The sequence below is a fragment of the Scyliorhinus torazame genome, chromosome 2 (assembly GCF_047496885.1).
Source record: "Scyliorhinus torazame isolate Kashiwa2021f chromosome 2, sScyTor2.1, whole genome shotgun sequence".
Classification (NCBI taxonomy): domain Eukaryota; kingdom Metazoa; phylum Chordata; class Chondrichthyes; order Carcharhiniformes; family Scyliorhinidae; genus Scyliorhinus; species Scyliorhinus torazame.
Genome location: NC_092708.1, coordinates 401,302,340 through 401,320,697, shown reverse-complemented (window position 1 = coordinate 401,320,697; position 18,358 = coordinate 401,302,340). Strand labels below are relative to the sequence as shown.

Below are 18,358 nucleotides of genomic sequence, written 5' to 3'. Positions count from 1 at the left end.
CCCTTCCCTCCCCGATCACCTCCGCCCCCGATAACCTTCGCCCCCGCTTCCTCCCCGATAATCTCCGCCCCTCCGATAACCTCCGCCCCCCCTCCCCCGATAACCTCCGCTCCCCTCCCTCCCCGATAACCTCCGCCCCCTCACTCCCTCCCAGATAAACTCCGCCCCTCCCTCCCCGATAACCTCCGCCCCTCCCTCCCCCCGATAACCTCCGCCCCCCCTCCCAGATAACCTCCGCCCCCCTCCCTCCCCGATAACCTCCGCCCCCCCTCCCTCCCCGATAACCTCCGCCCCCCCTCCCTCACCGACAACCTCCGCCCCCTCCCTCCCCGACAACCTCCATCCCCCCCTCCCTCCCCGACAACCTCCATCCCCCCTTCCTCCCGATAACCTCCGCCCCCTCCCTCCCCGATAACCTCCGCCCCTCCCCGACAACCTCCACCCACCCTCCCACCCCGATAACCCTCTACCCCCCTCCCCGATAACCGCCGCACCCTCTCCGATAACCGCCGCCCCTCCCCTGTAACCTCCCCCCCCCCCGGTAACCTCCGCCCGCCCCCCCTCCCTCCCCGGTAACCTCCGCCCGCCCCCTCCTCCCCGGTAACCTCCGCCCCCCCCCCTCCCCGGTAACCTCCGCCCCCCCCCTCCTCCCCGGTAACCTCCGCCCCCCCCTCCTCCCTTCTTCCCCGGTAACCTCCGCCCCCCCCCCCTCCCTTCCTCTCCGGTAACATCCTCCGCCCCCCCCCCCTCCTCCCCGGTAACCTCCGCCCCCACCCCTCCTCCCCGGTAACCTCCGCCCCCACCCCTCCTCCCCGGTAACCTCCGCCCCCCCCCCCCTACCTCCCCGGTAACCTCCTCCGCCCCCCCCCTCCTCCCCGGTAACCTCCGCCCCCCCCCCTCCTCCCCGGTAACCTCCGCCCCCCTCCCTCCCTTCCTCCCCGGTAACCTCCGCCCCCCCTCCCTTCCTCCCCGGTAACATCCACCGCCCCCCCTCCCTCCCCGATAACCTCCGCCCCCCTCCCCCGATAACCTCCGCCCCCCCTCCCCGATAACCTCCGCTCCCCTCCCCCCATTAACCTCCGCACCCCCTCCCCTCCCCTCCCCGATAACCTCCGCCCCCGATAACCTTCGCCCCCCCTTCCTCCCCGATAACCTTCGCCCCTCCGATAACCTCCGCCCCCCCTCCCCGATAACCTCAGCTCCCCTCCCTCCCCGATAACCTCCGCCCCCTCACTCCCTCCCAGATAACCTCCGCCCCCTCACTCCCTCCCAGATAACCTCCGCCCCTCCCTCCCCGATAACCTCCGCCCCCCTCCCCCCGATAACCTCCGCCCCCCCTCCCCGATAACCTCCGCCCCCCCTCCCCGATAACCTCCGCCCCCTCCCCACGTTAACCTCCGCCCCCCTCCACCCGTTAACCTCCGCCCCCTCCCTCCCCGATAACCTCCGCCCCCTCCCTCCCCGATAACCTCCATCCCCCCTCCCCACGTTAACCTCCGCCCCCCTCCACCCGTTAACCTCCGCCCCCCCTCCAACCGTTAACCTCCGCCCCCCCTCCACCCGTTAACCTCCGCCCCCCCTCCACCCGTTAACCTCCGCCCCACCTCCACCCGTTAACCTCCGCCCCACCTCCACCCGTTAACCTCCGCCCCCCCCTCCACCCATTAACCTCCGCCCCCCCTCCACCCGTTAACCTCCGCCCCCCCTCCACCCGTTAACCTCCGCCCCCCTCCCTCCCCGATAACCTCCGCCCCCCCTCCCCGATAACCTCCGCCCCCCCTCCCCGATAATCTCCGCCCCCCCTCCCCCTCCATCCCCGATAACCTCCGCCCCCCCTCCCTCCCCGATAACCCCTGCCACCCCCTCGCTCCCGATAAACTCCGCCCCCTCCCTCCCCGATAAACTCCGCCCCCCCTCCCTCCCGACAACCTCCATCCCCCCTCCCCAACAACCTCCACCCACCCTCCCTCCCCGATAACCTCCGCCCCTCCCCGATAACCTCCGCCCCTCCCACCCCAATAACCCACGGCCCCCTCCCCGATAACCGCCGCCCCCCCTCCCCGATAACCGCCGCCTCCCTCCCCGATAAACGCCGCCCCCCTCCCCGATAAACGCCGCCCACCCTGCCTCTCCGACAACCTCCACCCCCTCCCTCCCCGATAACCTCCGCCCCTCCTCCCTCCCCCATAATCTCCGCCACCCTCCCCCCGATAACTTCCGCCCCCTCCTCCCCTCCCCCCGATAACTTCCGCCCCCTCCTCCCCTCCCCCCGTTAACCTCCGCCCCCTCCCGTTAACCTCCGCCCCCTCCCCCCGTTAACCTCCGCCCCCTCCCCCCGTTAACCTCCGCACCCCCTCCCCGATAACCTCCGCACCCCCTCCCCGATAACCTCCGCCCCCGATAACCTTCGCCCCCCCCTTCCTCCCCGATAACCTCCGCCCCTCCGATAACCTCCGCCCCCCCTCCCAATTAACCTCCGCTCCCCTCCCTCCCCGATAACCTCCGCCCCCTCACTCCCTCCCAGATAACCTCCGCCCCCTCACTCCCTCCCAGATAACCTCCGCCCCCCCTCCCCGATAACCTCCGCTCCCCTCCCCCCGTTAACCTCCGCACCCCCTCCCCTCCCCTCCCCGATAACCTCCGCCCCCGATAACCTTCGCCCCCCCTTCCTCCCCGATAACCTCCGCCCCCCATCCCCGATAACCTCCGCTCCCCTCCCTCCCCGATAACCTCCGCCCCCTCACTCCCTCCCAGATAACCTCCGCCCCTCCCTCCCCGATAACCTCCGCCCCTCACTCCCCGATAACCTCCGCCCCCCTCCCCCCGATAACCTCCGCCCCCCTCCCCCCGATAACCTCCGCCCCCCTCCCCCCGATAACCTCCGCCCCCCCTCCCCGATAACCTCCGCTCCCCTCCCCCCGTTAACCTCCGCACCCCCTCCCCTCCCCTCCCCGATAACCTCCGCCCCCGATAACCTTCGCCCCCCCTTCCTCCCCGATAACCTCCGCCCCCCATCCCCGATAACCTCCGCTCCCCTCCCTCCCCGATAACCTCCGCCCCCTCACTCCCTCCCAGATAACCTCCGCCCCTCCCTCCCCGATAACCTCCGCCCCTCACTCCCCGATAACCTCCGCCCCCCTCCCCCCGATAACCTCCGCCCCCCTCCCCCCGATAACCTCCGCTCCCCTCCCTCCCCGATAACCTCCGCCCCCCCTCCCTCCCCGATAACCTCCGCCCCCCTCACTCCCTCCCAGATAACCTCCGCCCCCCCTCCCCGATAACCTCCGCCCCCCTCCCTCACCGACAACCTCCGCCCCCTCCCTCCCTGACAACCTCCATCCCCCCTCCCTCCCCGACAACCTCCATCCCCCCTCCCTCCCCGACAACCTCCATCCCCCCTTCCTCCCCGATAACCTCCGCCCCCTCCCTCCCCGATAACCTCCGCCCCTCCCCGACAACGTCCACCCACCCTCCCACCCCGATAACCCTCTACCCCCCTCCCCGATAACCGCCGCCCCCTCTCCGATAACCGCCGCCCCCTCCTCTGTAACCTCCCCCCCCCGGTAACCTCCGCCCGCCCCCCCTCCACCCCGGTAACCTCCGCCCGTCCCCTCCTCCCCGGTAACCTCCGCCCGCCCCCTCCTCCCCGGTAACCTCCGCCCGCCCCCTCCTCCCCGGTAACCTCCGCCCGCCCCCTCCTCCCCGGTAACCTCCGCCCCCACCTCCTCCCCGGTAACCTCCCCCCCCCCCCCCCCGCCACCCCGGTAACCTCCCCCCCCCCCCGCCACCCCGGTAACCTCCCCCCCCCCCCCGCCACCCCGGTAACCTCCCCCCCACCCCCCGCCACCCCGGTAACCTCCCCCCCCCCCCCCCCGCCACCCCGGTAACCTCCGCCCCCCCCCCTCCCCGGTAACCTCCGCCCCCACCTCCTCCCCGGTAACCTCCGCCCCCCCCCCCTTCCTCCCCGGTAACCTCCTCCGCCCCCCCCCATCCTCCCCGGTAACCTCCGCCCCCCTCCCTCCCCGGTAACCTCCTCCCTCCCCGGTTAACCTCCTCCGCCCCCCCCTCCACCCCGGTAACCTCCGCCCCCCCCCCTCCCCGGTAACCTCCTCCGCCCCCCCCCATCCTCCCCGGTAACCTCCGCCCCCCTCCCTCCCCGGTAACCTCCTCCCTCCCCGGTTAACCTCCTCCGCCCCCCCCTCCACCCCGGTAACCTCCTCCCTCCCCGGTTAACCTCCTCCGCCCCCCCCTCCACCCCGGTAACCTCCGCCCCCACCCCCCCCCGGTGCCCCCCGCCGCCCCTCCCCCCCCGCCGCCCCTCCCCCCCGCCCCACCTCCCCTCCGCCTCCCCTCCCCCCCGCCTCCCCTCCGCCTCCCCTCCCCCCCTCCCCCCGCCTCCCCTCCCCCCGCCCCGCCCCTCCCCCCTCCGCCCCTCCCCCAACCCGCCCCGCCGCCCTCCCCCCTCCCCCCCCACCCACCCCCCCTCCCCTCCCCCCACCCGCCCTCCCCCCCACCCCCCCTCCCCCCCACCCCCCCGCCCCTCCCCCCACCCGCCCTCCCCCCCACCCCCCCGCCCCTCCCCCCACCCCCCCCGCCCCTCCCCCCACCCCCCCCGCCCCTCCCCCCACCACCCCCCGCCCCTCCCCCCACCACCCCCCGCCCCTCCCCCCACCACCCCCCGCCCCTCCCCCCACCACCCCCCGCCCCTCCCCCCACCACCCCCCGCCCCTCCCCCCACCACCCCCCGCCCCTCCCCCCACCACCCCCCGCCCCTCCCCCCACCACCCCCCGCCCCTCCCCCCACCACCCCCCGCCCCTCCCCCCACCACCCCCCGCCCCTCCCCCCACCACCCCCCGCCCCTCCCCCACCACCCCCCGCCCCTCCCCCCACCACCCCCGCCCCGCCGGCCGCCCCGCCCCTCCCCCCTCCCCTCCCCCCCGCCCCGCCCCTCCCCCCCTCCCCCGCCAGCCCCTCCCCCCCGCCCCCCCAGCCCCTCCCCCGCCAGCCCCTCCCCCGCCAGCCCCTCCCCCCCGCCCCCCCAGCCCCTCCCCCGCCAGCCCCTCCCCCCCGCCCCTCCCCCCTCCCCCGCCAGCCCCTCCCCCCCAGCCCCTCCCCCCCCCGCCCCCCCCCAGCCCCTCCCCCGCCCCTCCCCAGCCCCTCCCCCCGCCCCCCCCAGCCCCTCCCCTCCCCAGCCCCTCCCCCCCGCCCCTCCCCAGCCCCTCCCCCCCCTCCCCCCTCCCTCCCCTCCCCCCTCCCCCCAGCCCCTCCCCTCCCCCCTCCCCCCCTCCCCCCCCCCCCCTGCCCCCCCCCTCCCCCCCCCCCCCTGCCCCCCCCCTCCCCCCCCCCCCCTCCCCCCCCCTCCCCCGCCCCCGCCCCCCCCCTCCCCCGCCCCCCCCCGCCCCCCCCCTCCCCCGCCCCCTCCCCCCCCCGCCCCCCCCGCCCCTCCCCCCCCGCCCCTCCCCCCCCGCCCCCCCAGCCCCTCCCCCCCCGCCCCCCCAGCCCCGCCCCCCCAGCCCCTCCCCCCCCGCCCCCCCCGCCCCTCCCCCCCCGCCCCCCCAGCCCCGCCCCCCCAGCCCCTCCCCCCCCGCCCCCCCCGCCCCTCCCCCCCCGCCCCCCAGCCCCTCCCCAGCCCCTCCCCCCCAGCCCCCCCAGCCCCTCCCCCAGCCCCCCTCCCGCCCCCCCAGCCCCTCCCCCAGCGCCCCCCCAGCCCCTCCCCCAGCGCCCCCCCAGCCCCTCCCCCAGCGCCCCCCCAGCCCCCCCCCCCCCAGCCCCTCCCCCCCAGCCCCCCCAGCCCCCCCAGTCCCCCCAGCCCCCCCTCGCCCCTCCCGCCCCCCCAGCCCCTCCCCCAGCGCCCCCCCGCCCCCCCAGCCCCTCCCCCCCAGCCCCTCCCCCCCTCGCCCCCTCGCCCCCCCAGCCCCTCCCCCCCTCGCCCACCCCAATCCCCCCTCCCCAATACCCTCACTCTCTCAGGCTGCCTCCAACCGCAGCATCCTCCTACCCTCGGACTGCCCCCGCCCCGCCCCGCCCCCCCGCACTCACCAGACGTGCCCGGGCTCCGCCAGCCGGTAGAAGCGGCTGAGGAAGGAAAGCGCCGTCACCAGCAGGAGGCCAGGCTGCCCCGTCCCCCCGGGTTTGCAGCCCGGGGCTCGGCCTGCCAGCGGCTTGCGCCCCGGTCCCGGGCTCCGGCTCCGCCCGGCCGCAGACATTTCCGGGCTTCAACCTTCCGCAAGCGGCCTAGGCCCCGTCTCCCGTGGCAACGCCAGTCAGCAAATCAGCTCAGCCAATCAGCGAAGCCGGCAGCTCAGCCAATCAGCGAAGCCGGCAGCACAGCAAATCAGCGAGGCCGGCGGCTCAGCCAATCAGCGAAGCCGGCAGCTCAGCCAATCAGCGAAGCCGGCAGCACAGCAAATCAGCGAGGCCGGCGGCTCAACCAATCAGCTAGGCCGGCGGCGCAGCCAATAAGCAGCTGGCAGTGGCCGGGTCCTCAGTGGTCAATGTGGTGAGCAGAATGGCGCCATTATTCCCGGTGCGGCCTGGCCGAGGTTCCCGGTGGGGCTTCACCTTTTATACCAGTCTGCCATAAGGCCCCTCGTCAAAGGCTTTACTGAAGTCCATGTAAACAACATCCACTGCCCTCCCTTCATCAATCATCTTTATCACTTCCTCAAAAAACTCAATCAAGTTAGTGAGGCACGACCTCCCCTTTGTCATGTGAGAAATGTACCTTGAAGAAATGGGTGTTTATCAGTGATGTCAGATTGTGGGTGGAGCTGGGCTGTCTGTCAGCTTTTTACTTTTGTTTTAAGCTGTTTGCTGCAGGATGTGTTTTAGTTTTGTTTTCAGTGTTGGAGCTGAAGCCAGACAGAGCAGGTGTACTGTTGATCTCTCTGCCATGAAAAGACTGTCTCTTGATCATTTGGTGAATTCAGAATTATAAATGTTCTCAGTAGTGAATGTAAACCTAATGTGCTTCTGTTAAAAGGTGTTTCTTGGGTCTTCTGGATGTTGTTTGGGAAGTTATTCAGGATTACTTAGTATTGTATTCTTTGGGGGGTGTATTTGAATTAATGGTTGCTAAGATGTTCACTGTATGTTTTAAAAAGGTTAACTTGAGTTCCTAGAATAAACATTGTTTTGCTTTAAAAAATACTTTTCAATTTCTGCTGAACCACACTTGTAGAGTGGGCCGTGTGCTCCCCATACCACAATCTAGTAAAAGTTGTGGGTCAGGTGAACTCCATGATACACTTTGGGGTTCTCTAAACCCTGGCCCATAACACCTTCACAAAACCATGCTGTCTATCGCTTATGAGTCCATTTGTTTCCAAAAAGGTATAAATCCTGTCCCTGAGAATTCTCTCCAATAATTTACCTACGACTGACGTGAGGGTCACCGGCCTATAGTTTCCAGGATTATCCCTGCTACCTTTCTTCAACAGCACAAAGAACAAGAACAAAGAAATGTACAGCACAGGAACAGGCCCTTCGGCCCTCCAAGCCCGCGCCGACCATACTGCCCGACTAAACTACAATCTTCTACACTTCCTGGGTCCGTATCCTTCTATTCCCATCCTATTCATATATTTGTCAAGATGCCCCTTAAATGTCCCTATCGTCCCTGCTTCCACTACCTCCTCCGGTAGCGAGTTCCAGGCACCCACTACCCTCTGCGTAAAAAACTTGCCTCGTACATCTACTCTAAACCTTGCCCCTCTCACCTTAAACCTATGCCCCCTAGTAATTGACCCCTCTACCCTGGGGAAAAGCCTCTGACTATCCACTCTGTCTATGCCCCTCATAATTTTGTAGACTCTATCAGGTCGCCCCTCAACCTCCTTCGTTCCAGAGAGAACAAACCGAGTTTATTCAATCGCTCCTCATAGCTTATGCCCTCCATACCAGGCAACATTCTGGTAAATCTCTTCTGCACCCTCTCTAAAGCCTCCACATCCTTCTGGTAGTGTGGCGACCAGAATTGAACACTATACTCCAAGTGTGGCCTAACTAAGGTCCTATACAGCTGCAACATGACTTGCCAATTCTTATACTCAATGCCCCGTCCAATGAAGGCAAGCATGCCGTATGCCTTCTTGACTACCTTCTCCACCTGTGTTGCCCCCTTTCAATGACCTGTGGACCTGTACTCCTAGATCTCTTTGACTTTCAATACTCTTGAGGGTTCTACCATTTACTGTATATTCCCTACCTGCATTAGCCCTTCCAAAATGCATTACCTCACATTTGTCCGGATTAAACTCCATCTGCCATCTCTCCGCCCAAGTCTCCAGACAATCTAAATCCTGCTGTATCCTCAGACAGTCCTCATCGCTATCCGCAATTCCACCAACCTTTGTGTCGTCTGCAAACTTACTAATCAGACCAGTTACATTTTCCTCCAAATCATTTATATATACTACAAACAGCAAAGGTCCCAGCACTGATCCCTGTGGAACACCACTGGTCACAGCCCTCCAATTAGAAAAGCATCCCTCCATTGCTACCCTCTGCCTTCTATGGCCTAGCCAGTTCTGAATCCACCTTGCCAGCTCACCCCTGATCCCGTGTGACTTCACCTTTTGTACTAGTCTACCATGAGGGACCTTGTCAAAGGCCTTACTGAAGTCCATGTAGACAACATCCACTGCCCTACCTGCATCAATCATCTTAGTGACCTCCTCGAAAAACTCTATCAAGTTAGTGAGACACGACCTCCCCTTCACAAAACCGTGCTGCCTCTCACTAATACGTCCATTTGCTTCCAAATGGGAGTAGATCCTGTCTCGAAGAATTCTCTCCAGTAATTTCCCTACCACTGAAGTAAGGCTCACCGGCCTGTAGTTCCCGGGATTATCCTTGCTACCCTTCTTAAACAGAGGAACAACATTGGCTATTCTCCAGTCCTCCGGGACATCCCCTGAAGACAGCGAGGATCCAAAGATTTCTGTCAAGGCCTCAGCAATTTCCTCTCCAGCCTCCTTCAGTATTCTGGGGTAGATCCCATCAGGCCCTGGGGACTTATCTACCTTAATATTTTTTAAGACACCCAACACCTCGTCTTTTTGGATCACAATGTGACCCAGGCTATCTACACCCCCTTCTCCAGACTCAACATCTACCAATTCCTTCTCTTTGGTGAATACTGATGCAAAGTATTCATTTAGTACCTCGCCCATTTCCTCTGGCTCCACACATAGATTCCCTTGCCTATCCTTCAGTGGGCCAACCCTTTCCCTGGCTACCCTCTTGCTTTTTATGTATGTGTAAAAAGCCTTGGGATTTTCCTTAACCCTATTTGCCAATGACTTTTCATGACCCCTTCTAGCCCTCCTGACTCCTTGCTTAAGTTCCTTCCTACTTTCCTTATATGCCACACAGGCTTCGTCTGTTCCCAGCCTTTTAGCCCTGACAAATGCCTCCTTTTTCTTTTTGACGAGGCCTACAATATCACTCGTCATCCAAGGTTCCCGAAAATTGCCGTATTTATCTTTCTTCCTCACAGGAACATGCCTGTCCTGTATTCCCTTCAACTGACACTTGAAAGCCTCCCACATGTCAGATGTTGATTTGCCCTCAAACATCCGCCCCCAATCTATGTTCTTCAGTTCCCACCTAATATTGTCATAATTAGCCTTCCCCCAATTTAGCACATTCATCCTCGGACCACTCTTATCCTTGTCCACCAGTACTTTAAAACTTACTGAATTGTGGTCACTGTTACCGAAATGCTCCCCTACTGAAACATCTACCACCTGGCCGGGCTCATTCCCCAATACCAGGTCCAGTACCCGCCCCTTCCCTAGTTGGACTGTCTACATATTGTTTTAAGAAGCCCTCCTGGATGCTCCTTACAAACTCCGCCCCGTCTAAGCCCCTGGCACTAAGTGAGTCCCAGTCAATATTGGGGAAGTTGAAGTCTCCCATCACCACAACCCTGTTGTTTTTACTCTTTTCCAAAATCTGTCTACCTATCTGCTCCTCTATCTCCCGCTGGCTGTTGGGAGGCCTGTAGTATACCCCCAACATTGTGACTGCACCCTTCTTATTCCTGATCTCTACCCATATAGCCTCACTGCCCTCTGAGGTGTCCTCTCGCAGTATAGCTGTGATATTCTCCCGAACAAGTAGCGCAACTCCGCCTCCCCTTTTACATCCCCCTCTATCCCGCCTGAAACATCTAAATCCTGGAACGTTTAGCTGCCAATCCTGCCCTTCCCTCAACCAGGTCTCTGTAATGGCAATAACATCATAGTTCCAAGTAGTAATCCAAGCTCTAAGTTCATCTGCCTTACCCGTAATGCTCCTTGCATTAAAACATAGGCACTTCAGGCCACCAGACCCGCTGTGTTCAGCAACTTTTCCCCGTCTGCTCTGCCTCAGAGCCACACTGTCCCTATTCCCTAGTTCTCCCTCAATGCTCTCACCTTCTGACCTATTGCTCCCGTACCCACCCCCCTGCCATACTAGTTTAAACCCTCCCGTGTGACACTAGCAAACCTCGCGGCCAGGATATTTATGCCTCTCCGGTTTAGATGCAACCCGTCCATCTTATACAGGTCACACCTGCCCCGGAAGAGCTCCCAGTGGTCCAGAAAACGGAAACCCTCCCTCCTACACCAGCTGTTTAGCCACGTGTTTGTCTGCTCTATCTTCCTATTTCTAGCCTCACTGGCACGTGGCACAGGGAGTAATCCCGAGATTACAACCCTCGAGGTCCTGTCCTTTAACTTTCTGCCTAGCTCCCTGAACTCCTGCTGCAGGACCTCATGCCCCTTCCTGCCTATGTCGTTAGTACCAATATGTACAACGACCTCTGCCTGTTTGCCCTCCCCCTTCAGGATTCCCTCTACCCGTTCGGAGACATCCTGGACCCTGGCACCAGGGAGGCAACATACCATCCTGGAGTCTCTTTCACGTCCACAGAAGCGCCTATCTGTGCCCCTGACTATAGAGTCCCCTATTACTATTACTCTTCTGCGCTTTGACCCTCCCTTCTGAACATCAGAGCCAGCCGTGGTGCCACTGCTCTGGCTGCTGCTGTTTTCCCCTGATAGGCTATCCCCCCCGACAGTATCCAAAGGGGTATATCTGTTCGAGAGGGGGACAACCAGTACCACATTATCTATTCTCTAGTCCTCTGGGATCTCTCCTGTCGCCAATGAGTATACAAAGATGTCAGTCAAGGCCGCAGGAATTTCTTCCCTTGCTTCCCTCAGTATTATGGGATAAATCCCATCTGGCCCAGGAGATTTATCTACCTTAATTCTTTTAAAACACCCAATATCTCCTCCTTTATGATGTCAACATGACCCAGACTATCCTCGTACCCTACCCAAGAATCATCTTCCACAAAGTCCTTTTCTTTGGTGAACACTGATACAAAGTACTCATTTAGTACCTCGCCCATTTTCTCTGGCTCAATTCATAGATACCCCCACTGTCCTTCAGTGGTCCAATCCTTTCCTTGGCCATCTTCTTGTCTTTTACATATGAATAAAAAGCTTTGCGCTTCACCTTAATCCTTCTTGCAAAGGACTTTTCATGACCTCCCAATTTCCCGCTTCAGTACCTTCCTACTTTCTTTATACTCCTCAAGGGTTTTGACTGTCCGCACCCTTCTAGACCGTACAAAAGCCTCCTTTTTCTTTTTGACGAGGTTCACAATATCCCGCTTTATCCAAGGCTCCCTAAACTTCCCATACTTATCCTTCGTTCTCTCAGGGACGTGGCTTTCCTGAATCCTAATCAACTGTTGCTTGAATGACTCCTACATGTCCGATGGTGATGTAAGGAGAAAATTCGGGACAACGGATCAAGACAATAAGTCACGGCTGACACTGTATCAGAAACAGGCAAAGGGTTAAATCAGATGGGTAGCACAGAAAGACCACCTTAAAAAGCACAGTCACAGATCCTATCAGGACAATAAGGGGAAGTCGATTTAAGACCGAGTTTAGGAGGAACTTCTTCACCCAAAGGGTTGTGAATCTCTGGAATTCCTTGCCCAGTGAAGCAGTTGAGGCTCCTTCTTTAAACGTTTTTAAGAAAAAGATAGATACCTTTCTAAAGAATAAAGGGATTCGGGGATATGGTGTTCAGGCCGGAAAGTGGAGCTGAGTCCACAAAGATCAGCCATGATCTCATTAAATGGCGGAGCAGGCTTGAGGGGCCAGATGGCCGACTCCTGCTCCTAGTTCTTATGTTCTTATGTAATAAAGTATTCCCAATCAATACAAAGTCTGCATTTAACACCTCGTTATGAAACCCAGAACATATGTCAACCGCCAGCCAAAAGCCATCACCATTTGATCTAGTTAAAGGGAGCTCTATTGTGAACCTAAATAAATCCTATTAAAAGCATGGTACTGACGTCAGAGCCAGGAAGCCCACGAAAACTATGAATGAATGAAATCATGAATGAATGGGCTGTGAAGTGGGAACCGGTAACGGCCCAGTGAAACTAACCTACGATAATACCTTCATGAATAAGCCCGCCAAGAATCATGTCTGCAGGGTAAAACTGTAAATATGCATTAACCCAAAAGCCTGACAAAACTTGTAAGAAATCTGTACTATATAAGATGAAGCCTTTCTGTATGTACTTTGAGTTCGGTGTGGACCGTGCTGTCTTTTAACTCCGGCCCGCTGTTCTCCCTGGAGCTTCAGACAATAAACCCTGTCTTGCCATTCAAACTTCTGACTCAGGCTGACTTTTTCCCTGCAACAAATGGCGCCGCGAGCAGGGTCTGATTTCTGACTTCCTGGCCGGTGGATACAAGACACGGTTTAAACAAAAGGTACCTTTGGGGAAATTTGGGGTTCTTAAATTTGGGGGAACGGGATTCCTGACTAAGTATGGTAACTGTTGAAAATATAAGTTAACTTACAGAAACTTTTAATTCCGGAGCAAGTGAGTTTACTCAAGGTGAAGGGTCAAGGAACCCAGAGGTAAAGGTCGGAGCAACCTCAGAAAACAGGTAAGTAATTATTGTTTCAAAGTTTTCCATACAATAAGGAACAGAGCTAAAAGTAAAATCCATTATTAGTGAAATTGACAGGGTAAAAAGTAAGTGATCACAGGGTGTAGATTCAAAGTAAGATAACCGCATGCTGATAACTGTAATGAGGACATTAACAGTGCGGTAGATAACGGGGAGCCAATGGATGTGGTATATCTGGATTTCCAGAAAGCCTTTGACAAGGTGCCAGACAAAAGGTTGCTGCATAAGATAAAGATGCATGGCATTAAGGGAAAGTAGTAGCATGGATAGAGGATTGGTTAATTAATGGAAAGCAAAGAGTGGGGATTAATGGGTGTTTCTCTGGTTGGCAATCAGTAGCTAGTGGTGTCCCTCAGGGATCAGTGTTGGGCCCACAACTGTTCACAATTTACATAGATGATTTGGAGTTGGGGACCAAGGGCAATGTGTCCAAGTTTGCAGACGACACTAAGACAAGTGGTAAAGCAAAAAGTGCAGATGACACTGGAAGTCTGCAGAGGGATTTGGATAGGCTACGTGAATGGGCTAGGGTCTGGCAGATGGAATACAATGTTGACAAATGTGAGGTTATCCATTTTGGTAGGAATAACAGCAAAAGGGATTATTATTTAAATGATAAAATATTAAAACATGCTGCTGTGCAGAGAGACCTGGGTGTGCTAGTGCATGAGTCGCAAAAAGTTGGTTTACAGGTGCAACAGGTGATTAAGAAGGCAAATGGAATTTTGTCCTTCATTGCTAGAGGGATGGAGTTTAAGACTTGGGAGGTTCTGCTGCAATTGTATAAGGTGTTAGTGAGGCCACACCTGGAGTATTGTGTTCAGTTTTGGTCTCCTTACTTGAGAAAGGACGTACTGGCACTGGAGGGTGTGCAGAGGAGATTCACTAGGTTAATCCCAGAGCTGAAGGGGTTGGATTACGAGGAGAGGTTGAGTAGACTGGGACTGTACTCGTTGGAATTTAGAAGGATGAGGGGGGATCTTATAGAAACATATAAGATTATGAAGGGAATAGATAGGAGAGATGCGGGCAGGTTGTTTCCACTGGCGGGTGAAAGCAGAACTAGGGGGCATAGCCTCAAAATAAGGGGAAGTAGATTTAGGACTGAGTTTAGGAGGAACTTCTTCACCCAAAAGGTTGTGAATCTGTGGAATTCCTTGCCCAGTGAGGCAGTAGAGGCTCCTTCATTAAATGTTTTTAAGATAAAGATAGATAGTTTTTTGAAGAATAAAGGGATTAAGGGTTATGGTGTTCGGGCCGGAAAGTGGAGCTGAGTCCACAAAAGATCAGCCATGATCTCATAGAATGGTGGAGTAGGCTCGAGGGGCCAGATGGCCGACTCCTGCCCCTAGTTCTTTTGTTCTTATGATCCCCTCTGCCCAAAAGTCCACGTTTTTATGCGGCAATCCTTACGGGGACCCGCAAATTTTGTGTCACAACTCTGTTCGTCTATGTGGAACACCGTCTGAATAGCAGGTGGCCAGGGGACCAACGGATCAGCCTTGTTAGGTGCAGGCGGTGGCGAAGCGGGAGGTGCTGGAAGGTGTCTGACTCTGGGTGATCCCCGGGCGTATACCCTACTAGGACAGCGATAAGCCAAGCGTGAGGTGCCAGGAATAGTGGGGGTACAGGGCAAGGAGACCCACTGTGACCACACTACGATGACACATAGCAATACTGTACGGTGCTGTCACAGGAGATTGAATAGGAGTGGGATAAACAGTCGGGCACTTTACTGTAGTCAAGCACGCGGGGGTTGTGGGTCTGTCCAGAAAATGGCAGACCATGTTGTTTTGAAGGGAGTGTCTGCAGACTCCCTCATGTTTTTAAGATAAAGATAGATAGTTTTTTGAAGAATAAAGGGATTAAGGGTTATGGTGTTCGGGCCGGAAAGTGGAGCTGAGTCCACAAAAGATCAGCCATGATCTCATTGAATGGTGGAGCAGGCTCGAGGGGCCAGACTACTTCAATGCCAGGAGTATACGAAACAAGGTAGGGGAACTGGCAGCATGGGTTGGTACCTGGGACTTCGATGTTGTGGCCATTTCGGAGACATGGTTAGAGCAGGGACAGGAATGGATGTTGCAGGTTCCGGGGTTTAGGTGTTTTAGTAAGCTCAGAGAAGGAGGCAAAAGAGGGGGAGGTGTGGCGCTGCTAGTCAAGAGCAGTATTACGGTGGCGGAGAGGATGCTAGATGGGGACTCTTCTTCCGAGGTAGTATGGGCTGAGGTTAGAAACAGGAAAGGAGAGGTCACCCTGTTGGGAGTTTTTTATAGGCCTCCTAATAGTTCTAGGGATGTAGAGGAAAGGATGGCGAAGATGATTCTGGATAAGAGCGAAAGTAACAGGGTAGTTATTATGGGAGACTTTAACTTTCCAAATATTGACAGGAAAAGATATAGTTTGAGTACAATAGATGGGTCGTTTTTTTGTACAGTGTGTGCAGGAGGGTTTCCTGAAACAATATGTTGACAGGCCAACAAGAGGCGAGGCCACGTTGGATTTGGTTTTGGGTAATGAACCAGGCCAGGTGTTGGATTTGGAGGTAGGAGAGCACTTTGGGGACAGTGACCACAATTCGGTGACGTTTACGTTAATGATGGAAAGGGATAAGTATACACCGCAGGGCAAGAGTTATAGCTGGGGGAAGGGCAATTATGATGCCATTAGACGTGACTTGGGGGGGATAAGGTGGAGAAGTAGGCTGCAAGTGTTGGGCACACTGGATAAGTGGGGCTTGTTCAAGGATCAGCTACTGCGTGTTCTTGATAAGTATGTACCGGTCAGGCAGGGAGGAAGGCGTCGAGCGAGAGAACCGTGGTTTACCAAGGAAGTGGAATCTCTTGTTAAGAGGAAGAAGGAGGCCTATGTGAAGATGAGGTGTGAAGTTTCAGTTGGGGCGATGGATAGTTACAAGGTAGCGAGGAAGGATCTAAAGAGAGAGCTAAGACGAGCAAGGAGGGGACATGAGAAGTATTTGGCAGGAAGGATCAAGGAAAACCCAAAAGCTTTCTATAGGTATGTCAGGAATAAGCGAATGACTAGGGAAAGAGTAGGACCAGTCAAGGACAGGGATGGGAAATTGTGTGTGGAGTCTGAAGAGATAGGCGAGATACTAAATGAATATTTTTCGTCAGTATTCACTCAGGAAAAAGATAATGTTGTGGAGGAGAATGCTGAGCCCCAGGCTAATAGAATAGATGGCATTGAGGTACGTAGGGAAGAGGTGTTGGCAATTCTGGACCGGCTGAAAATAGATAAGTCCCCGGGACCTGATGGGATTTATCCTAGGATTCTCTGGGAGGCCAGGGAAGAGATTGCTGGACCTTTGGCTTTGATTTTTATGTCATCATTGGCTACAGGAATAGTGCCAGAGGACTGGAGGACAGCAAATGTGGTCCCTTTGTTCAAAAAGGGGAGCAGAGACAACCCCGGCAACTATAGACCGGTGAGCCTTGGAGGGGATTATAAGAGACAAGATTTATAATCACCTAGATAGGAATAATATGATCAGGGATAGTCAGCATGGCTTTGTGAAGGGTAGGTCATGCCTCACAAACCTTATTGAGTTCTTTGAGAAGGTGACTGAAGAGGTAGATGAGGGTAGAGCAGTTGATGTGGTGTATATGGATTTCAGCAAAGCGTTTGATAAGGTTCCCCACGGTAGGCTATTGCAGAAAATACGGAGGCTGGGGATTGAGGGTGATTTAGAGATGTGGATCAGAAATTGGCTAGCTGAAAGAAGACAGAGGGTGGTGGTTGATGGGAAATGTTCAGAATGGAGTACAGTCACAAGTGGAGTACCACAAGGATCTGTTCTGGGGCCGTTGCTGTTTGTCATTTTTATCAATGACCTAGAGGAAGGCGCAGAAGGGTGGGTGAGTAAATTTGCAGACGATACTAAAGTCGGTGGTGTTGTCGATAGTGTGGAAGGATGTAGCAGGTTACAGAGGGATATAGATAAGCTGCAGAGCTGGGCTGAGAGGTGGCAAATGGAGTTTAATGTAGAGAAGTGTGAGGTGATTCACTTTGGAAGGAATAACAGGAATGCGGAATATTTGGCTAATGGTAAAGTTCTTGAAAGTGTGGATGAGCAGAGGGATCTAGGTGTCCATGTACATAGATCCCTGAAAGTTGCCACCCAGGTTGATAGGGTTGTGAAGAAGGCCTATGGAGTGTTGGCCTTTATTGGTAGAGGGATTGAGTTCCGGAGTCGGGAGGTCATGTTGCAGCTGTACAGAACTCTGGTACGGCCGCATTTGGAGTATTGCGTACAGTTCTTGTCACCGCATTATAGGAAGGACGTGGAGGCTTTGGAGCGGGTGCAGAGGAGATTTACCAGGATGTTGCCTGGTATGGAGGGAAAATCTTATGAGGAAAGGCTGATGGACTTGAGGTTGTTTTCGTTGGAGAGAAGAAGGTTAAGAGGAGACTTAATAGAGGCATACAAAATGATCAGGGGGTTGGATAGGGTGGACAGTGAGAGCCTTCTCCCGCAGATGGAAATGGCTGGCACGAGGGGACATAGCTTTAAACTGAGGGGTAATAGATATAGGACAGAGGTCAGAGGTAGGTTCTTTACGCAAAGAGTAGTGAGGCCGTGGAATGCCCTACCTGCTACAGTAGTGAACTCACCAACATTGAGGGCATTTAAAAGTTTATGGGATAAACATATGGATGATAATGGCATAGTGTAGGTTAGATGGCTTTTGTTTCGGTGCAACATCGTGGGCCGAAGGGCCTGTACTGCGCTGTATTGTTCTATAACACCAAAGAGAATGGATAAATGGGATAAAACGGGATAAAGTAAAGAAGATGGGCATCATGTTAATAACTCAATTAGCAGGACTGATTGAGGAAGTAAATGCCTCCTCGGATGAAAAGGAGAAAGAAACCAAACGAATCAGTGAGCTGGAGGAGAAGATTAGGGAGTTAGAACAAGAGAATTACATGTTGAAGGTAAAGCAGAGGGAAAGGAGAACAGACCCCTCACCTCCATATGAGCCCGTGCAACTTGGGGCTACCGCTCCGCAACAGGAGTGGGACACGAGGAATTACAATTTGGCACCAGTCACCAGAGGGGGGACTGAGGCGCAACCAAAAGCAAATTACAAACCTTTCACCCCAGGAGAGAGACAACAGATTATGGCCTCCCTGGGGCGACTGAATCCCAGAAGTGCAAATTTGAAATTTTGGGAGGAATTGGATACACTCTGGGTGGGACACCAACTACACCTCAGAGATGTACACCAGCTGGTCAGGGCAGCCTGCCCAGCGGATAAGTGGAGACGGGTATCTGGTGGACCCACCGCTCCAGCCGCCCAGGATTATAATGGGGGAAGATGGACCCATGCCGTTC

At 57.0% G+C, this 18,358-nt stretch overlaps 1 protein-coding gene across 4 annotated transcripts in view; it reads right to left on the bottom strand.

Annotated features, from left to right (window-relative positions):
• pomt2 (protein-O-mannosyltransferase 2) overlaps positions 1-6,270 on the bottom strand; it is a 196,266-nt gene extending 189,996 nt beyond the window's left edge. For 3 of the 4 annotated variants that reach the window (XM_072494489.1, XM_072494497.1, XM_072494499.1), the window contains exon 1: positions 6,041-6,270. In XM_072494489.1, the coding sequence (XP_072350590.1) occupies positions 6,041-6,207 (167 nt within the window). In that variant the 5' untranslated portion in view covers positions 6,208-6,270. The remainder of the gene's footprint in view (positions 1-6,040) is intronic. The other variant, XM_072494502.1, reaches the window with a different exon arrangement.
• Positions 6,271-18,358: the final 12,088 nt, after the last annotated feature.